The sequence below is a fragment of the Malus domestica genome, chromosome 17 (assembly GCF_042453785.1).
Source record: "Malus domestica chromosome 17, GDT2T_hap1".
NCBI classification, from domain to species: Eukaryota; Viridiplantae; Streptophyta; class Magnoliopsida; order Rosales; family Rosaceae; genus Malus; species Malus domestica.
In genome coordinates this window covers 33,345,609-33,368,373 of record NC_091677.1, presented here as the reverse complement: position 1 = coordinate 33,368,373, position 22,765 = coordinate 33,345,609, and the positions used below count along the sequence as shown (strand labels likewise).

Genomic DNA, 22,765 nt, shown 5'->3' with positions numbered 1-22,765 from the left:
GTTAATCAAAATCTTATAAAATTACCATTCTACCTTTAATCAAAACTGAATATAAATAATAAAAAAACATGGACAGTAATATAATTTCACACAACAAAATTTTTTCCTGTTTTATAAAGTCTCACCTACATGTAATTCTAACATATATCTAATTAAAAATAAAAATAAACATATCTCCCCTCTCCCCACTCCCAGTTCTCTCTCACTCTCTTCCTCTTTTCTTCCATTTTAAGAACAAAAATAAAAAATGTTCCCTCGCACACTTTGTGTGTTGTCATATGATAGTATATAAAGGGATAAGGCAAAACGAGTGAAGATTTCAGAATACCTAAATTATCCTTATTCCATTAAGATTTCAAAAAAACTCGCATATTGTAACAGTAAGTGGTTACCTTTATTATTTTTTTAAATATATTTTAATAAACACAATAATATCTAAAATAAGTAAAATTAAAAACCAAGTGCACCTCTATGATTTAGGGGTGTGATATCCATACACCCCTTTTTACTTCTCTCATATCTTTTTTATTTTCGGTCATCAGATCGGATGAATTGAAGAAGATCAATAGACATAAATTAATAAAGAATGTGTAAAAAGTAAAAATAGATGCGTGGATAACACACCCCATAATTTATTCCTCACAAATTACCTACTTGGAGAAGTGAAAAGACGAAAGTGTTATGTGTTATTTTGCCACGTTGGTGCCACACTTGCGACATGAAGACAAATTAACGAAGATAACGTCAGAGGATAAAGTGAGACATATATATATATATATATATATATATATGTATATATGTATATATATATATACACACACAGAGCTTAAGGGGGAGGGATTCCCATTTTTTGAAAAAAATGGGGATTAGTTGTGGGGCCCACTTCACATCAAATTTCAACGATCTGAACCGTCTATTTTGTTAGTCTCAATTCATAGATCATCCTTGCAAAAATTCAATTCAATCCGAAACCATTTGCCTATTTAATTATCAAGATCAAATTTCATTTTTTTCTTATATAACAAAGCATTCGTTCATTTCCTTGAACCCAATTAGATGTCTTAAATATTTCCAATTTAGCTAATATTTTGCAAGGTGATCTATGAATCGAGACTAACAAAATAGACAGTTTGAATCATTGAAATTCGATGTGAAGTAGATCCCACACCTAATCCCCATTTTCAATGAGATCCCTCCCCTTAAGCTCTCTGTATATATATGTTGTAGAGGGCAAGCTGAAATAAAATAAATTTCACGAGGTAAAGTAGAACTCAAAAACATTTTTAGTGGGCACACCTGTAATTAAGCATAAAATTAAGAAACCTCTAAATGTGAAATAGGCACCAAATCTTTCTATATTTCAATTTGGTCCCCACGAGATCTCATCATTCTTCTTCCGTAAAATGCACACAGAACACAACCCAACACCCGCTCTCCTCCTCCTTCTTCCTCCTCTCTGTTTCGTTGCCGCTGCAACGTTCCTCTCAGAGTCGGTCAATAAATTTACAGTCAATTTTGTACAGCAGTACGCGGAAAATACAAGATTGATTAATTCGCAAGGCACCGAAAATTCAAATACTTTCTGGTCCGATTAGATGTTTGATCTGATGAGAAGAGTAACTGTAGTATGATAGGAGCTGTGCAATTGGGGGTGTTGGCTGCGTGCGTCGTCGTTTTGGTCCCAATGGCCATGGCCGGATACCATCTTAGCCGCAACAAGATGCTGTTCTTCAGCGGCGCTCTCTTCATCACTCTCGCCATCGGCGTCCACCTCACCCCCTACTTCCCCACCGTCAACGACTTCGTCACCACCGTCTCCTCCGTCGTCGTCTTCGAGAACCGCCGCGACTCCTGCCTCTCCCACCTCCACGACGTCGTTTGGGAGGTAACCCCTTCCCCCAATTTCAACCCCCTCGATAACAACACTGCCAATTACGACAAGTCGTGGGCTTGGGCTTCTTCCTCCGCCGTTTCTGCATGTGGGTTTCAGAAGCTGGGTCGTTTCGACGCCTCAGATCTGCTCAACGGCTCGTGGGTCGTGGTGGCCGGAGATTCTCAGGCAAGGCTGGTGGCGCTTTCGCTACTGAGTTTGGTTCTGGATTCTGGGCCTCTGGAGATGGTTAACAAGGATATGTTCAAGAGGCACAGTGATTATCAGATTGTGGTGGGTGAGATTGGGATGCGATTGGATTTCATCTGGGCTCCTTACACTCTGAATTTGACCAATCTGGTGACGAAATTCAAGCGAAATCGGAACTTCCCGGATGTGTTGGTGATGGGTTCTGGGCTATGGCACATGCTCCACTTCACCAACGCTTCAGATTTCGGTGTTCAATTGCAATCACTCAGGAGGTCTGCGGCGTCCTTGTTGCCACTTTCGCCGGAGACCGGCTCCGATAAGCCGGAAACCAGCTCGGCTTCAGGCTCTGGTTCGGCCCGGAGGCCGCACTTGTTCTGGGTTGGCATGCCCACGTTGATAAACTCGATGTTGAATACGGAGGAGAAGAGGGAGAGGATGACTGATGCAATGCGTGGTGGGTATGATAAGGAGCTTCAAAAAAGTAAGCTTTTGCAGCAATCCGGTGGTCCCCTTTGGTTACTGGACATTGAGTCCCTGAGTTGGAATTGCGGGGTTCGATGTACGGTTGATGGAATGCATTATGATATGCCTGTTTACGAAGCAGTGCTGCACATCATGCTCAATGCATTGCTCATCGAGTCTCACCAGAAGCTTTGATTTGATTCTTTTTGTTTTCTCTTGGTATATGTCCTGTTCCGGTTCGATGGTTTGATTTCATATGGAGAGAGCTTTTGATTCATGAGGGAAGTCAGTTGGCTCCTTTGCTTCCTACTTTTATCGTGCATCTTCGGTTTCCGCCAGGTTTTCTCTCTTGGCCCCGGATTAACCCAGTATAGTTTATGTGAGATAGTAATTGAGATTGAAATTCATTTGTATCTTCATTGCATTTATATAAATATTGAATATACTTACACGTATTGTGTAGTCTATAGTCAAGACAATACACATCCGTTGTTGATGAATCATTCAAAAAGAGCTTCCTGGATAGAAAATACATGCTCCTTTTCACACCTTCTGTAGATTATAGCGGACACAAAAATTTTGTTGTTTCGCGTCTGTTGTGCTTTCTTTGCTAGCTTTAACTCAGGAGCTAGTTTATGGTTTTGCACCATGTTTTGAATACTTGTGAATGTATGGGCTTTTCACCTTTTTGCTACTGATTGTTAGTTGTGTTCTGCTCTTATTTTTAAGGAATCCAATGCGCATGAAGCTTGTAGCGTTTACCTGTATGCGAGGTTTATGCAGTAGGCATCCATAGAAGTAGCTGCTTTCTTTACGAAAAGTTATGAAACTTGTTAGATAAAGTGTACTCTAAGTAAGCAAGCTAAATAAGTACATAGAACACTAGTGATACCTCCCAAAATACTACAACATGACAGATTGCTTGCCTGCAAGTATGACTGTATCCTTGGAACTCGTATATTATCCCATTTTTCGGGCTAGCTTGAAACGAACTTACGAAATTAACTTCTGTTAGAAAGATGATGATGCCATTCAGGAAGCGTTTGGTTTTTCCTTTTTATATTGGGGATCCAGAGAAGAGCAGAAAGACAAAGGGGAAAACTATTCATCCCGAAGAATAATTCTTGTATTGAAACCTAGTAGTTGGACTTCACTTTGAGAATGGGTTGCGTGGGGGAGGGGTTAATCCTAACATGTTTGCATTGCGGGTCTTTTTCTTAAACCGGTAAGAGAAAACTGTCGACGATTAGATGTCAAAGAAATTGAAGTTCTCTGATTGCCATAGAAATTTGCGAACGAGAAGCAGGTTGAAGTAAAGTCTGTTACGATTGAGAGCAACATGTTCGTGTAGATTTTGTCGAAAGTTTTGTTGACGAGTCCATCATAGCTTGTGCTGAGTAAATTCTGTGGTGTTTTCTGGTGTGCGCTAATATGTTCTGCTTCTGGTGTTTTCTCTGTTAGATAATGTAATTGGTTCTTTTGAACTCCCTGTAAGATTCTTGTTCTGTGGATGAATCTAAAGTACAGGTGCTTAATATTCGAACCGACTCAATGTTTGATGATTACTGATGTGTTTTGGGATGACCGGAAATGGGAGCGACTCCGACCCCTCTTCGTGTCACTCTAATTCCAGATTAGCAAGTAAACATGTCATTAGGTTCGTTCGTCGGAGTTAGCTGCTGCAAATTTCTGCGAATATCGCACGTAGTCGTGAAGACGAGAACAAGTTAGTTAAGGGTGCACCAGCAGGCACAATTGCAAACACGCCTAACAAAACTAGATTAAACCCGAAGAGGGAAATTCCGCAAGACATTTGAACCATGGATCAATCGACCATAAGCGGAAGGAAGAAATTTATCACTATTGCAACATATACTCTTGCCTGCACACCCTGCCACTATCAGACCACTGAATTCATCTCCGGCGACCCCCAAGCCGCTACCCTAGCAACCGGAGCAGTTCTGTTCCAATCCCCTATCACCGTCCCTAGCTGGTCTCGCGTCATTACACCCAGTCGACACTTACTGAACTATAATAATTCTATAGCATGCCCTGAGCATCAGCATGACACCATAATCCTGAAGGAACCTATACCTCAAGCATCTCGGTTTACTTCCCGGGACCTTTTGATAGTTAAGCTTCAACACACATCTCTGTACAAAAACATCATCTGCGATCTAACTATATTTTCCTACTGAAAGAAAGTAGAATAAGCATAGGATAGTGCTATTCACACGCATTTTTCCTTCACACACCCTTGTAAGATACACAAAAATGGTCCCTTGCACTATTTCGTCAAATGGTGCTTTTAAGACTCAAACTGCTTTCCTTCAAAGGTCTGCCCAAAGTTCCAAGCCTTGGGAGCAACATTGTAAGATGTAACTGTGTGGCCATCGCTGCTTGTGACCTCGAAAGAAAGAGGTTGGTTCAGTAAATCAGCACTTACATGCCAGTTTTGGCCCCAATTCCGTCCCATTGGAAGCCAACCGGTTCTTGAACCCTTGACCTTCACCGCAACTATGTCTCCAGCACCAGCAACATTGCTGATGAGTACTGATATAAAGATGTTAGAACCATCTATGGTGAAACGAATTCCTCCTTCCTTTCTACACTTGATCCTGTTTAAAACAAAATGATCATGAACAAGCGGAAAAAAAATCTCAGAATGATGGAAGTCAGGTCAGAGATTCAAACATAAATGCCAAGCATCACAACTCCAAATGCTGATCCAAACATGCACATGCATGCACTTGTACACAACACATACACTGGTTTATTCATTGAGATTGAACATCACAAGTTTCGCCTCTTAAATTTTATCTGCGTTCCTACAAAACAAATACCAAAACTCTACAAAAGGACTACAAGAACACTAACAATTGGATAAGGAACTTTAATTTTCCGTGGACCTTTAGACTCAATTGTTAAAAATGCGCTACAAGAACACTAACAATGAGCTACTCAAGCACTACAAAGATACTACCAAAAAACACCACAAATGCACTACAAAGACACTAAACAAAGAACTTTCAAACGACGCATCATATCCTATAGGGTAATTCCAAATTTTTATCACAGAGGCGGTGTTACTAGCAGTTAATCAAAATTACCTTTTCAGCTGTTTTAATTAGATACAAACCTTGCTTTAATTTTTTTAATTTTTAATTTTTATTACAAGCGTTATCACTATTATAATCTACACTAACGGATATGGAAGAGTTTGAACCAGGATGCAATGGGTTAACGAGGAACACTTTATCCACCACTTTGCACAAACCTTGTTTAATATGGCAGAGACAAGTTGCTATTCTAATGCTACCATTTTCAATCGTTTTCTTTTTTCTCTAAGAAGAGGACCAACTGGCGGATTCACCACGGCATTTGTCATTCCAAGACCAAGAAGACTCACAGAGGCGTTTCAGCCTCCTTTGGCCGCCATCGTGTGATTCACCAAAGCCAAGAAACAAACCCAGACGTGCCGTGTGAAATACCAGCTTGAAATTCGTCCCAACAACTGAAACCACCCCGTGGTGGTTACCATTTTCAATAGTTTTAATTAAATTTTTTAAGCGCCAACAACTGAATCACCCCATGGTGGTGGTTACCATTTTCAATAGTTTTAAATAGATTTTTAAGCGCCAACAACTTGGTGTTGAATCAAATGCACCATTTTCAATTGTAATTTTCAAACATGATTTTCAATTATAATTCACATTTAAGACACCAAAAGCATTCTATTTTGACAACAGAGAAAAAAAGGAAAAAAATAGAAAGATACGAAAGAGTAAAGTAGACGGCAACAAAAATCGACGCCCAAGCTTGAAAGCAGAAGGACCAACCTGCGATACTCGACGGCCGTATTGCCAGCCTTCCAAACAGCGATCTTCTCAAAGGCCTCGATGGGCAACACCAAGTGCTTGTTCGGAGAGTTGCAGTGGCCCCCACCCTCCGGCCTGAGCCCGTAATTCGGCGCGCAGAAGTTGGTCGCCGTCACGATGATCGACGTCCCCGAAATGCACCACCGCGTGTCCTCCACGCACCGGACCTGGAAGCATGCGCCGCAGATCTGGCCCCGCTCGAACAGCGCCTCGCTCAGCCCCACCGTCGCCAGCCCGTACCCGGCCTTCTCGAGGTCTCCGTAGCCGCACGCGCCGCCGACCTTGTCGCGGGGGTCTGAGGCGGCGTAGTAGGTGGCGCGCGCGGAGCTCCAGTCGTAGAGTGAGGGTGAGGCGGTGGGGAAGAAGGAGGAGGAGTGGGAGTGGGTGAGGGCGGTGGAGGCGAGCGCGAGTGGGAGGAGGAGGACCAGGGGGAGAGCTGGCGGCCACATTTCTGGGCTTGTTTGTTTGAATGTCGTCGGCTTTTTGATGTCGGTGTTATGAATTCGCTTTCCTCTTGGAGGAAGGATTAGTGTGAGTGAGAGAGAGAGTGATCAGGAGAAAGAGAGACATGGTGACTGCAGCTGTATGTAGGTAAAGACAGAAAGATAAAACTTTTTCTCTTTTTTCAAACGATATTATGTACTGTAAAAGAGTAAGCTAATAATATCATAATGTGCTACCAATCACATGATTTGATTATCACCAAAAATATCACTTGCAAATAAAACGGAATACGAAAACACATTATGAACTTCTTATTTATTTACAGTGGTGTTTTAGGCTGTCCGTTGGAGTTGGGCTAGGTAAATCTGCAAGGAGTGTTTTGAAATTAGCAAAAAATAATGGGGGTAATATTGGTACAAAAGTTGAATTTCTGATGGGCTTCATTTACGAGGAATCTGAATACCACCTTAATATCAAGAATCTGATTCCCCAAGTTTAAGAATTTTGATTCTTCATTTAGGTGGGAAGGAGGTGGGCCTCATAATGGACTTGCAATTGACATGCTTCAATCTTGGTGTTCGAAGGATAATGAGATGATCACGTGTTGGCCGACACTCAAGAATGATGCAAGCCATTTAATGAATGCATATACCAAGAACATGTGAAACATGCATATAATTTTTGCGCGTAACCAAGCAATATAATATTCAAGTACAAACCTTAACCAAATATAAAACTCAATTGCCAACAATTTAAAAGTGATAATGCATGATATGTTCATAGCATACTATTAATTCGAAATACAAGCCGAAGGAATAATAGAAAGTGCAATTACAAGAGATGTCCTACGTAGAGATGAGGACACAAATTCATTGATATGGGAATGCATATACATCGCCCGCCCGAAGGCATATATATCTTTCTCCCGAAGGCACTACATCGCCTGCCTGAAGGCATATATATCTTATGCTCGAAGGCACTATATCGCCCGCCCGAAGACATATAAATGAATATCCACTACGTAAGCACATAAAATCATAAACATAATCTTTCCAAAATATATATCTTCCGCCCGAAGGCACTACATCGCCCTCTCGAAGACATATATAAATGAATATCCACTAAGTAAGCACATAAAATCATAAACATAATCTTTCCAAAATAGAACTCATCAGAGCTCAATAGCTCAAACATCATATCATAAATCAGATTCGAAAATATATCGGTAAATATAAATTCGATAAAGCATGACATTTCATAAAGTGTAAATCCAATAACTCATAAATGTTTCATAAAACGTAGTCATAAAATCATGCTTTTCATGTATGTATTTCTAGTAATTAAATCATGCATTTTGGAAGGGGTCCACTCACAGATACTTTGTTACCAACGTGCCGTTCAACAATAGGGAGGACGGGGTCATCTCAAACGACACACTAAGTTGGGACCGAATGATGGCCTGAGTTGGTCGAAAAAAGGCCTAAAAGTGGTGGTCATCGTCGGAAAACCGGGAAAGCTTTCCCCTTGAGTTTCCATCGCTGGTGTAGGTGGAAACTAGCTGAAGAGTTTTGTGAACAATGACGGTGCACTGTGTAGTGATGAAGGAGGAGTTTGGGGTGGTTCTTGTTCGATTCTGGGTTCAAAACTAGAGTTGTTGGGTGGTGGTGGGGGGGGGGGTTTATGTCGTTATTGTGTTGTGTGTGGTGCCATCAAGGAGGGCTGAGATAGAAAGAACCAAGAGAGAGCTTAGAGAGAGAAACCAGAGAGTTTAAAGGGAAAAAGATGAGTGACAGAAAGCAAAAAAGGGAGGGGAGATGTCTCAGGGAATAGGGGAAAAAGCAAGGAACAAGGATAATTTATGGGTTCCAATGGCTCACAAATAAGGTCACTAAAGACAAAACATAAAATATCCGAAAAAACGTTCGACGTCTCGCAATTTGTAAAAACTTCGTTATAGCTCCAAATTCGAATATGTTCATGCCACGTGTTCATGGCGATGAGTACGATAAGAATAAAATAAAAAAAATTAGTCACAAGCGTTGTGTTGAGACGGTCAACGAAAGTCAACATTTATGCCACAAGGGCAATTTGGTAATTTCATATGTTTGATAATATAAAATATGAAAAATTAAGGACAGGGTATCATATCAATAATGTGGTTCAAACTCGTCTTTGGTGAGAATCGAACCTAAGACCTCTCACTTACCAGTGAAGAGGAATATCACTAGACCATAGTACTAAGTAACTTGGTAAACTCTTAAATCACTTGAAATGTGTGTAATTTCCATTCCTCTATTACATTCCCTTACGTAAACATGTCATTAGGCTCATGGGATAGAATCAAGATATTTTTTGGATTCCTGTGCCTGGAGCCCACGGAATCGAAGATCTATACCATTCATTATCAATTATATCAACTTAAATAACCCACTTCATATAAATGAAGAGTCTGGATCTCTGAATACCTTTTTTGAAGTCCGAAATTCTCAGTTTGCGGCTCCAAATTGCGAGATCTAGAGACAATCTGAATTCCATGAGGCTCGCACAAATAATTTTCTATATTAATTGATTTTTAATACAATAATATCATTTATACACAATGAGCACAACTAATTTAATATATATATATGATAAATTACAGTTCACCCCCTTAGGTTTGAGTGTAATTGCAACCTCATATAACATTTTTAAAACATTTCAATCTCATACATTTACTTACACTTTATTTCAATACCATACATCCGTTAAATGATCCGTTAAGTTTACCGCTAAATGATGACGTGACACATTATGGCCAAAATTTGTGTGATGATGTTGCAAATAAAATTAACTAAATATTAAAAAGTTAATTTCAAAAATAATATTAAATAAAAAAAATCTAAAAATCACTTCATCTTCTCCATCAACAGATTCTCTTCTTCGACACCCCATCCATCGCCTCCTGAATCGTCTTCACATCTTCGGTCCCGTCATTCGCCAGTCGCCACCACTATATGGTGGCCGTGGCATTGTTGACATGCAGTAGCCTCCTATACCTCGGACTAACCCAACCCCAAAAACCCATCTCGGATCCTCCGACCCTAAGCAGCCTCTGGTGAACTAGAAAGTTCAAATTTGTCAGAAAGGCTCAGGATTTTCGCCACAATCGCCAAACTATTGCTTGAAAATTCGGTTGGATTTTGCAATGCCGCTTTGAATTATTGAAGGAGGGTCGAATTGAGATCCACCAGAGAGTTGCTGATTTTGGCGGCAAAGAGAAGCTTCTCGCCCTAATTCTAAAATTTACAAAATTACCTTAATACTAAAATTGGATCCGTACAATTAAAAAAATTAATCCTAATAAGTAAGGGAAATTTAGAAAAATAGCCAAAATTTAGATCAGAAATAGAACTCTAGTCAACTATTACAAATTATTATAAATCTAACCAAAACTTGATATGAAAATACTACAATACCCTTTATTAACTAAAATATTTGCAAACCTATATCTTTTCTATCTATTCATGGCTTTAGTCTAGAACAATCATAGGCTGGCGGTTAGACTGGGTGGGAGCAGCAAATGACTAGAACATAGTTATAGGCTTGGGGCGGCTCACACATCATCATAGATGATTGGAGGTTTTAGTCATCGAGATCCATACATTTGCACCTACCCATCGAGATCCATACGATTGGAGGTTTTACTCATCGAGATCCATAAATTTTTGTAATTAATTTAGTTTAAAAAGGATATTGTAGTACTTTCATGTCAAATTTTGGTTAGGATTATAACAAATAATAATAGTTGGTTAAAATTCAATTCATAGTCTAAATTTTGGCTATTTTTCCAAATTTCTCAATAAGTAATACATAATCCAAAACTTATAAAATTAATCCTAAACGTAATATCATAATCCTAAAAATATAAAATAAACCCTAAAAGTAATATATTAATCCTAAAAATAGAAAATTAACTCTAAATAATTAAACTTAACCCCAACACTAAAATATTAATCCTAAAATTATAAAATAAACTAAATTCCTAAACCTAGGATTTTAAAATGAACAAATTTAACTAATTTGACAAAGAGTGCTACTAGACCCTCCCCCAGTGTCCTATATTTCCATCCACATGATAATCTCACCCACCATAAAAAGCTAAAAAAGTAAAATATTATTTTCCCGCCCACTATTATTCCCAAAATAACCCTAATATATTTTCTTTTAAATAACTCTATATATCTTTAAATAAATGGAAAAATGAAAGAAAATGCAAAACCTGGACATTCATCATCTCTTTCAAACCATGCATGTCCTTAAAATAATGACAACCCTTTCATAATATATCTTCCTACTATCCCCAAGTTTGCCACCCCGATCTCTTTCCAAGATCCCCACCCTATATTTTCATCGAATTCCATATCTATGGCCCAATATTCCCTACCCCTTCCCCCGGGGCAAACCCCATTACTCACACCTATTGCCGCTTCACAGAGACCTCCGATCCAAACACGCTTCTTCCTCATTTTCTGTCAAACCCCCAAATCACACTGCCAAGTCTCTTTCTCCTCCATTAACGTTTCTCGCCTCGGTCTAGCACACACCCATTCCTTCCTCCAACCTTTCTGTTGATTATAGTCCAAATATTTCCTAGCCTCTGTCTAGCACACACCTATTCTTTCCTCCAACCATTCCTACCCATTTTTCTGTCAAAGTCGTAAATTAACATATTAACAAATTAACAAATTAACAAATTAAACCTAACATGCACAAATTTAACAAAATAAACTAAATTCCTAATCCTTGAATTACAAAATTAATTAAATGTGAAGGACTGAAACAGTGGTCAGTTAGCAACGTAAAACAATGGTTAGTCAACTCTATTTTTTAACTACGATTTCTAAGCAAAAACTGTTTCAGTGTTGTTAGCAATGTAACACAGTGGTTAGTTACATATGAAGGACTGAAACTCTGCATTCTGGATGCAGGGAATTGAATATTATTCATCAAAATTTCAAACTTATAGTGTATTTTTTACAGAACTAGTTTTGTTGATGTTTCATTTTTCCCCTTTACATTTTCTTCAAGATCTTTTGAACCAAAAGATGAAAATGGAGCGCACGATTCATATTCCAAAACAAGTATCTGTACCATGGCCTTTGGGGATCAGAACAAATGGCAAAGTTCATATACTTGGGAGGTTAAATGTCTGAAAGCCAACTTTGTTTTTATATGATCCTGCATCAAAGAAAGCTTTGAATACTGAAATCCGTATGTTGTACAACTTTCATCATATCGATGCTTATATTGAGAATCTAATTTCACTCGACTAAATTTTCACTTCCGAGTTCGGTGTTATCCAAGATTTTTGGAAGAATTAGTGTTATACAAGTCATTTGAAAAATTACCTTCAACACATATCTATTAGAATTTGTTTTCGGTGTTACAAATCAATTACGATAGTGAGATGTTTGATTGAATTGAATATACATTGGAGGATGATGAAGAGTTTGATTTGAGGACCGAGATATATGTTGTATTTGATACATTTATTTTTGATATTTGACAGTTAATTTCCTTTTTTTTAACTAAGATATCTAAGAAAAAAGTGTTTTAGTGTTGTTAGCAATGCAAAACAGTGGTTAGTTACATGTGAAGGACTAAAACTCTGTTTTCTGGATGTAGGGAATTGAATAGTAGACATCAAAATTTCATAATTATAGTCTACTTTTGGTAGAACTAGTTTTGTTGATGCTTCATTTTTTCCCCTTTACATTTTCTTCAACAACTTTTGAACCAAAAGATGAAAATGGAGTGCACGATTCGTATTCCGGAACAAGTATCTGTACCTCGGCCTTTAGGAATCAGAACAAATGACAGAGTTCATATACTTGGGAGGTTAAATGTCCAGAAGCCAACTTTGTTTTTATATGATCCTGCATCAAAGGAAGCTTTGAATACTGAATTATGTATGTTGTATATCGTCCATTACATCGATGCTTATATTAAGAATCTAATTTCACTCGACTGAATTTCCACTTATGAGTTCGGTGTTCTACAAAATTTTTGGAAGAATCAGTGTTATACAAGTCATTTGGAAGATTATCTTCAACAAATATCTAGTAGAATCTGTTATCAGTGTTACAAATCAATTACGACAATGAAATGTTTGATCGAATTGAATATACATTCGAGGATGATGAAGAGTTTGATTTGAGGACCGAGATGTCTCTTGTATTTGATACATCTGTTTTTTATATTTGAAAGTTAGCTTCCTTTTTTAACTAAGATATTTAACAAAAAAATGTTTTAGTGTTGTTACCAATGTAAAATAGTGGTCAGTTACACGTGAAGGACTGAAACTCTGTTTTCTAGATGTATGGAATTGAATAGTAGACATCAAAATTTTAGAATTAGAGTCTATTTTTTCCCTTTACATTTTCTTCAACATCTTTTGAACCAAAAGATGAAAATGGAGCGCACGATTCGTATTCCGGAACAAGTATCTGTACCTCGGCATTTGGGGATCAGAACAAGTGACAAAGTTCATATACTTGGGAGGTTAAATGTCCAGAAGCCAACTTTGTTTTTATATGATCTTGCATCAAGTGAAGCTTTGAATACTGAAATCCATATGTTGTACATCCTTCATTACATCGATGCTTATATTGAGAATCTAATTTCACTTGACTGAATTTCCACTTCTAAGTTCGGTGTTATACAAGATTTTTGGAAGAATTAGTGTGATACAATTCATTTGGAAGATTATCTTCAACACATATGTAGTAGAATTTGTTTTCAGTGTTATAGATCAATTGCGATAGTGACATTTTTGATCGAATTGAATAAACATTGGGGGATGATGAAGAGTTTGATTTGAGGACTGAGATATATCTTGTATTTGATATATCTGTTTTTGATATTTGAAAGTTAGCTCCCTTTTGTAACTAAGATATCTAAGCAAAAAGAGTTTTAGTGTTGTTAGCAATGTAAAACAGTGGTTAGTTACATGTGAATGACTGAAACTCTGTTTTCTGGATGCAGGGAATTCAATATTAGAAATCAAAATTTCATAAATATAGTCTACTTTTTTGCAGAACCAGTTTTGTGGATGTTTCATTTTTTTTTCCCTTTACATTTTCTTCAACACCTTTTGAACCAAAAAATGAAAATGGAGCGCACGATTTCTATTCCAGAACAAATATATGTACCATGGCCTTTGGGGATCAAAACAAATGACATAGTTCATATATTTGGGAGGTTAAATGTTTGGAAGCCAACTTTATTTTTTTATAATAATGCATCAAAGGAAGCTTTGAATACTGAAATCTGTATGTTGTACAACTTTCATTACATCGATGCTTATATTGAGAATCTAATTTCACTCGACTAAAATTCCACTTCTAAGTTCAGTGTTATACAATATTTTTGGAAGAATCATTGTTATACAAGTTATTTGGAAGATTATCTTCAACACATATCTAGTAGAATCTATTTTTGGTGTTACATATCAATTATGATAGTGAGATGTTTGATTGAATTGAATATACACTGGGGGTTGATGAACAGTTTGATTTGAGGACCAAGATATCTCTTCTATTTGATACATCTGTTTTTTATATTTGACAGTTAGCTCCCTTTTTAAATAAGGTTTCTAAGCAAAAAGTGTTTTAGTGTTGTTAGCAATGTAAAACAGTGGTTAGTTACATGTGAATGACTGAAACTTTGTTTTCTGGATGTAGGAAATTGAATATTAGACATCGAAATTAAAGAGTTATAGTCTATTTTTTGCAGAACTAGTTTGGCGATTGTTTCATTTTTTTCCCCATTTACATTTTCTTCAACATCTTTTGAAGCAAAAGATGAACATGGAGTGCACGATTCGTATTCTAGAACAAGTATTAGTATCATGGCCTTTGGGGATCAGAACAAATGACAGAGTTCATATACTTGGGAGGTTATATGTGCAGAAGCCAACTTTTATTTTATATGATCCTGCATCGAATAAAGTTTTGAATACTGAAACTTGTATGTTGTACAACTTTCATTACATCGATGCTTATATTGAGAATCTAATTTCACTCGACTAAAATTCCACTTCTAAGTTCAATGTTATACAAGATTTTTGGAAGAATCAGTGATATACAAGTCATTTGGAAGATTATCTTCAACACATATGTAGTAGAATCTGTTTTCGATGTTACAGATTAATTACGATAGTGAGATGTTTGATTGAATTGAATATACATTGGGGGATGATGAAGAGTTTGATTTGAGGACCAAGATATCTTTTGTGTTTGATACATCTATTTTTAATATTTAACAGTTAGCTCCCTTTTTCAACGAAGATATCTAAAGCAAAAAGTGTTGTGGTGTTGTTAGCAATGGAAAACAGTGGTTAATTAAATGTGAAGGACTGAAATTCTGTTATCTGGATGAATTGAATATTAGATCAAAATTTAGAATTATAGTCTATTTTTGGCATAACAAGTTTTGTGGATGCTTCTTTTTTCCCCATTACATTTTCATCAACATTTTTTAACCAAAATTTGAAAATGGAGCGCATGATTCGTATTTCAGAATAGGTATATGTATCATGGCCTTTGGGGATCAGAACAAATGACATAGTTCATATACTTGGGAGGTTAAATGTAGGGCTGGAAAAAAAAACTAAAAATCCCAAACCGGACCGAAAATTTCCCAAAACCAAATCGGAAATCCCGAAAATTTCGGTACCCAATACCGAACCGATCCCGAAATTTTGGTACGGGAATCGATCTCAAGCTTTCGGGATTTCAGTAATCCTGATCCGAACCGAAATAAAAAAATTTATATTATTTAATATATATATATATATATATATTTATTTATTTATTTAGAATTTTACTAGTCGTCGGATTCGGTTGAGATTTAATCTCAACCATTGAATATTATCAAACCTCCAGCTTACTGATAAGAACAGAAAACTCACTCACTCACACATTCACCACTCACACTCACGAACTCACCCTTGCTCACCTTAGACTCAAACCTTGCTCACTGTCACCACCCTCGTCGCTGATTCCGGCCATACAAGTGACTCACTTGAGTCACGACTCACCTCTTTCTCGACTATCACCTCTCTAATCTCTCTCTTAGTCTCTCTCGACTTCTCATCCCTCACAGACAGTAGATAAGCCTGTGCACCGATTCTCTTCTCCCCCAAATCAGGTAAATTTTGGAATTAATTTAGGGTTTGAAATTGAAGTTAGGGTTGGAATTCTAGATTAGGTTTTGTGAAATTTAATTTAGGGTTAGAATTCTAGATTAGGGTTTAGGGGTTGAAACTTAATTTAGGGGTTGAAATATACCTTACTGGTAATATGTTGTGAATGAAACCAGGGTCCTTACATTGCTGGGGAGAAGGTCATTGCTGCGGATCTAAGCTTGGCACCAAAACTATTTCATCTCAAGATGGCTCTCAGCCATTTCAAGAAGTGGACTGTTCCAACAGATTTGGCCCATTACCATAAGTACACCGAGTTAAGAAATTTTTCATGCATGATGTTTCATACTTGGAGCTGTATATTTTATATCTTCCAATAAACAATTTTTCAGTGTCTATGTTTTATAAATAGGAGATCATTGTTGTTCTAGTAAGTATTATAGTGCGTTTAAGTTCTAAATCTCCTTTTACTTCTGTTCGTTATCTGTCATGATTCATGATCCAGACCTAAAACGTATAAATGGCGGTGACCTATCTATTTAGGAGGGAGAGGGAGATCCATATGATTCTTTGTGCTGGTTTGATTCCTTCAGTTGACAAACAATAGGAAACTTGTGAAAATTAGAGATTCAAACTTCAGTATATAAAGTGTGTAAAAGGAATTTGAGTTTCAGAGAATGTTTGAAATATATATTGTATTTGGTCGTATTCATGGAAGTGATTTAGTTACCATCCAGTGCCATTGATCTGCTTTGACAAATATACATTGGATGTTCTAAGTTTGTATGTTCCTTCAGTTTCTAAATTTGCATGTTCCTTAGACAAAATGATTGATTTGTCCTGTGAATTGCTATTAGTATTTGTCTTGTGAATTGTTGTTGATTCTTATATAGATGGTAGTCCCATTTGGCATGATATGCATTGCAGCGAGAGAATATAAATGATACTCCTTGGTCCTATAGGGAACTGTGACAATAGATTAATCTAATGGTTCAAGGTTTCATACTCTGTGACATAAATTAGTTAATATTAGTTGTTAGCTGTTAGTTATGGGTAGTCTGTGGGCTTTTACATAGGGCAGTAAGAGAATAATGAGCTACATAAAATATTAGTTGCTAGCTGTTAATACTCTGTGGTTCAAGGTTTCATACTCTGTGACATAGATTAGTTAATATTAGCTGCTAGTTGTTACTTAATTTATTTTGTTGCATGCATGTGTAGTAGAAAATAGGCAGATTGGCAATAGTGCACAAATAGGCAGATTGGCTATTGTTTACACAAGCAAGGATTAGCATATTCTAGGATTGGCATATTGATTATGTTAATAGGAGATGGGCTATTGTGCACATGAAATTGGGATGATATTTTCAATATAAAAGTTTAATTTTAGCCAAAAAACTCAATATGTCAAATTTTAGTCCAATAGCCCAAAAGTCCAAAATTATTTCGGGATTCCCAATTTGTCCCGAAATCTTGAAACTATTTCGGGATTCCCGAAAATTTGGTTTGGGATCGGTATTGAAATTGGGATTCCCGAAAACTTCAGTTTGGGAATCGGGACAAGGGTTTCGGTTCGGTATCCCATACCGAACCAGCCCTAGTTAAATGTTTAGAAGCCAACGTTTTTTATTTTATATTAGTTTGAATCAAAGGAAGCTTTGAATACTGAAATCCGTATTTGTATAGCCTTTATTACATCGATGCTTATATTGAGAATCTAATTTCACTCAATTGAATTTCCACTTCTGAGTTCGGTGTTATACAAGATTTTTGGAAGAATTAGTGTTATACAAGTCATTTGGTAGATTATTTTCAACACATATCTAGTAGAATCTGTTTTCGATGTTACAAATTATTTACGACAATGATATGTTTGATCGAATTGAATATACATTGGGGGATGATGAACAATTTGATTTGAGGACCGAGATATCTCTTGTATTTGATACATCTGTTTTTTATATTTAACAGTTAGCTCCCTTTTTTAACTAGGATTTCCAATCACAAAGCGTTTTAGTGTTGTTAGCAATTTAAAACAGTGGTTAGTTACATGTGAATGACTGAAACTTTGTTTTCTGGATGTAGGGAATTGAATATTAGACATCAAAATTAAAGTACTATAGTCTATTTTTAGCAGAACTAGTTTGTTGGATGTTTCATTTTTTTCCCATTTACATTTTCTTCAACATCTTTTGAACCAAAAATTAAAATGGAGCGCACGATCCATATTCCAGAACAAGTATCAGTATCATGGCCTTTGGGGATCAGAACAAATGATAGAGTTCATATGATTAGGAGGTTAAATGTTCGGAAGCCAACTTTGTTTTTATATGATCCTGCATTGAAAGAAGCTTTGAATACTGAAACTCGTATGTTGTACAACTTTCATTACATCGATGCTTATATTGAGAATCTAATTTCACTTAACTGAATTTCCACTTCTAAGTTCAGTGTTATACAAGATTTTTGGAAGAATTAGTGTTATACAAGTCATTTGGAAAATTATCTTCATCACATATCTAGTAGAATCTGTTTTCGATGTTACAGATCAATTACAACAGTGAGATGTTTGATTGAATTGAATATACATTGGGGGATGATGAAGAGTTTGATATGAGGACAGAGATATCTCTTGTATTTGATACATTTGGTTTTGATATTTAACAGCTAGCTCCCTTTTTCAACGAAGATATCTAAAGCAAAAGGTATTGTAGTGTTGCTAGCAATGGAAAGCAGTGGTTAGTTAAATGTGAAAGTCTAAAATTCTGTTTTCTGGATGAATTGAATATTAGACATCAAAATTTCAGAATTATAGTCTATTTTTTGCAAAACTAGTTTTGTGGATGTTTCATTTTTTTTCCCGTTACATATTCTTCAACATCTTTTTAACCAAAAGTTGAAAATGGAGCTCATGATTCGTATTTCAGAACAGGTATGTACCATGGCCATTGGGGATCAGAATAAATGACAGGGTTCATATACAGGGTTCACATTTTTTTCCTATTTACATTTTCTTCAACATCTTTTGAACCAAAAGATGAAAATGGAGCGCACGATTCATATTCCAGAACAAGTATCAGTATCATGGTATTTGGGGATCAGAACAAATGCCAGAGTTCATATACTTGGGAGGTTAAATGTGCAAAAGCCAACTTTTATTTTATATGATCCTGCATCGAATGAGGTTTTGAATACTGAAACCCGTATGTTGTACAACTTTCATTACATCGATGCTTATATTGAGAATCTAATTTCACTCGACTGAATTTCCACTTTTGAGTTCAATGTTATACAAGATTTTTTGAAGAATCAGTGTTATATAAGTCATTTGGAAGATTATCTTCAACATATATGTAGTAGAATCTGTTTTCGATGTTACAGATCAATTACGATAGTGAGATGTTTGATTGAATTGAATATACATTAGGGGATGATGAAGAGTTTGATTTGAGGACCGAGATATCTCTTGTGTTTGATATTTCTGTTTTTGATATTTAACAGTTAGCTCGTTTTTTCAACAAAGATATCTAAAGCAAAAAGTGTTGTAGTGTTGTTAGCAATGGAAAACAGTGGTTAGTTAAATGTGAAGGACTGAAATTATGTTTTCTAGATGAATTGAATATTAGATATCAAAATTTAGAATTATAGTCTATTTTTGGCATAACTAGTTTTGTGGATGTTTGTTTTTTCCCCATTACATTTTCATCAACATTTTTAACCAAAAGATGAAAATGGAGCGCATGATTCATATTTCAGAATAGGTATATGTACCATGGCCTTTAGGGTTCAGAACAAATGACAGAGTTCATATACTTGGGGGATTAAATGTCCAGAAGCCAACGTTTTTTTTTTAATATTATTCTGAATCAAAGGAAGCTTTGAATACTGAAATCTGTGTGTTGTACAACTTGTATTCCATCAATGCTTATATTGAGAATCTAATTTCACTCAACTGAGTTTCCACTTATGAGTTCGGTGTTATACAAGATTTTTGGAAGAATCAGTGTTATACAAGTCATTTGGAAGATTAGTTTCAACACATATCTAGTAGAATGTCACAGCCCGTCCCGAAGATGTACGTTAATTATGTTATCAACGGTGTGAAATTACCTAAATATTCTTGGATGTTAAGAATTATTATGGGATGGGGTGGTTTAAACTTAAGATTTTGGACCAATTAATTATATTCCTCTTTTATTGGATCCAATTAGAACTAAGTGTTCTCTTAGTTGTGATTGGTGTGCATTTTGGGACCCCACACACATCCTTACCCTCTCTCTTTTCTCTCCCGTACTCTCTCTCTCTCGGTTTCACTTTCTTTCACCTTGCTATACGTACGGACAAGGGCAAGAACACCCCAAACTTCACAGATCGAGGAAGAAAATGGTAGCATTGTGTTCGTGAAGACCCTACGAGTTCAAAGGTATCAATTTCAGGTAAGGAAACCTTCGATTTCATGTGGAAACCCTAGCCCCGATTTTGGTCACTATTCATATGGACGTAAATATGTTGGTTTCAGGGAATTTCAAGCTCATAGAGAGCTTTAAGAGGTCCTAAGGAGGCTCGGGGTGGTTCATTAGATAAATTTGGACGTCAGGATAGCTAGTTTCGAAGTTGACCGGATTATCGAGTTTCCTCATGTAAATTCTAGTGGATTTCAAGGCTTAAAAATAGTATAACATGATTCTACATGTTGTTAGCTTTCCAATGGTTCAAATTTCATGAAAAATGGTGCAAAAATGAAGAAGTTAGGACGATTTTAATATTTTTCCAGAAACCGGCGACTTGCAGGAGAAGACAGGGGAATCTTCCGTCAGTTTTGACGGAATATATTAACGCCGTCAGTTAGTTTGGACCGTTACCGTTGGGTTTTAATGGAATATTCCGAGGACTATTCCTAATGTCGTTCATGTTCCGTTACATGTGACTGGCACATGGCCGTGCGTGGGGGGCACGTTTTGCCGTACCCTTGCTGGCGCGTGGCGGCACGTGGGAGCTCGAAAATTTTATCTCAAAATTTGGGGATGATCTTGAGGTTATATAGGTCACTATGGTGTATTCATATACCCATTTTGAGTAATGTATGAGAAGTTATTAGCTAGTCTTGTCTATGTGCTTGAAAATAACGTTTTTATAGTTAATTCGCATATAGGTGAGACTTATCCTGAGGACGAGCGTATCCACGGGTGACTCGGGGGTTACAACCCGTCAACATACCAGTGAGTGGGCTTTTGTTTTTAGTATATATTTATATACTATTCCCAGAAATGCATTTTTTTAAAGGAAAATATGCTTTGAAATAATATGTTAATGCTTTTATATTCTGAATATGCATTTCATGGTTACATATATATATATATATAAATGTGGTGCTGTGGAGGCACAGGTAAGTTCAAGTAAGTTATGTTTGGCTATGTGAATCATCGATGATGTGGTATGTGAGGGATTGATGTTGATCTCATAAAACTGCACCTAAGGTGATTGTGATTTAGCCAGAGATATGAAGTACATGCCTGTTTATTTATGTCACCTCCCGCACTATATGCTCATATTGGATCCAACTTAAGTGCACGGTCTTGTCGTACAGGCCTTAATTATGGTTCCGACTCATAGGTGACTAGCGATTTATCGCCCGGCTATTATGAGAGAGTAAAATTGAGCATAACTATATTACACCCAATCTTGTCGTACAAACCTTTTTAGTGGTTCCGACTTATGTGCAGTATATTGTCGTATAGGTCATTGTAGTGACTCCGGCTAGATTGACTTAGAGCTATGAATTCAGCCGTACAGACTACCACAGGGGTTCCGGCTAACATATCATATTTCTATGAATTTATTCTTACCTGAATTGCTTACTCTGTTATATATTGGCATGGCATATATTTGAATATGATTATGTGAAGGATGAATTGGATTGATATGATTTCATATATATATATTATGTATATGCTTATATTCTGATTTTGGGAAAAATTATACATGTTTTACAGCGAGGGGTTAGATATGTTGATAAATGAAATGGTTTTGTAAAACATTTGTTTTTGCCCACTCACGTTTTCTATTTTGTGCCCCTCTAGGTTTTAAGTAAGCTTGCTATTGGTGGCTTGAGGACGTCGGCGGTTCTGACCTATCTAAATAATAGTAGGACATTCCTGGTACTGTATAACTAGTACTTGTCCTACTGGACTGCTCCTAGACTTATTATGCTCTGATTAGGAGTGTTTACTGTTGTAACTAACTCCTATCACTTCATGTTTAGTAGTGCACTCTAGTAATTCGGTTTTTAATTATTCGTATAATTCTTATCTTTATCGCTTCCGCATTGTGCACATGGCTACGTCACTCTCACGTGATGGCCAGCATGCCTTGATCTCGGTCGGGGTGTGTCATAGAATCTATTTTCGATGTTACAGATCAATTACGACAGTGATATGTTTGATCGAATTGAATATACATTAGGGGATGATGAACAGTCTGATTTGAGGACCGAGATATCTCTTGTATTTGATACATCTGTTTTTTATATTTGATAGTTAGCTCCCTTTTTTAACTAATATTTCCAGGCAAAAAGTGTTTTAGTGTTGTTAGCAATGTAAAACAGTGATTAGTTACATGCGCATGACTGAAACTTTGTTTTCTGGATGCAGGGAATTGAATATTAGACATCGACAGTAAAGAGTTATAGTCTAGTTTTTGCAAAACTAGTTTGGTGGA

General features: G+C 36.7%; 2 protein-coding genes across 2 annotated transcripts; one reads left to right on the top strand and one right to left on the bottom strand.

Moving 5' to 3' along the window:
- Positions 1-1,243: 1,243 nt before the first annotated feature.
- Positions 1,244-3,090, top strand: LOC103405894 (protein ALTERED XYLOGLUCAN 9). Its single transcript, XM_008344917.4, has one exon. The coding sequence runs from the start codon at positions 1,628-1,630 to the stop codon at positions 2,735-2,737; it is 1,110 nt and encodes a 369-aa protein (XP_008343139.2). The 5' UTR covers positions 1,244-1,627; the 3' UTR covers positions 2,738-3,090.
- Positions 3,091-4,297: 1,207 nt separating this feature from the next.
- LOC103405893 (expansin-A13) lies at positions 4,298-7,030 on the bottom strand. The gene is made up of 2 exons (XM_008344916.4): positions 6,382-7,030; positions 4,298-5,160 (listed from the first exon to the last, which is right to left on the bottom strand). The coding sequence occupies exons 1-2, from the start codon at positions 6,867-6,869 to the stop codon at positions 4,851-4,853; spliced, it is 798 nt and encodes a 265-aa protein (XP_008343138.2). The 5' UTR covers positions 6,870-7,030; the 3' UTR covers positions 4,298-4,850.
- Between the last annotated feature and the right edge of the window lie 15,735 nt (positions 7,031-22,765).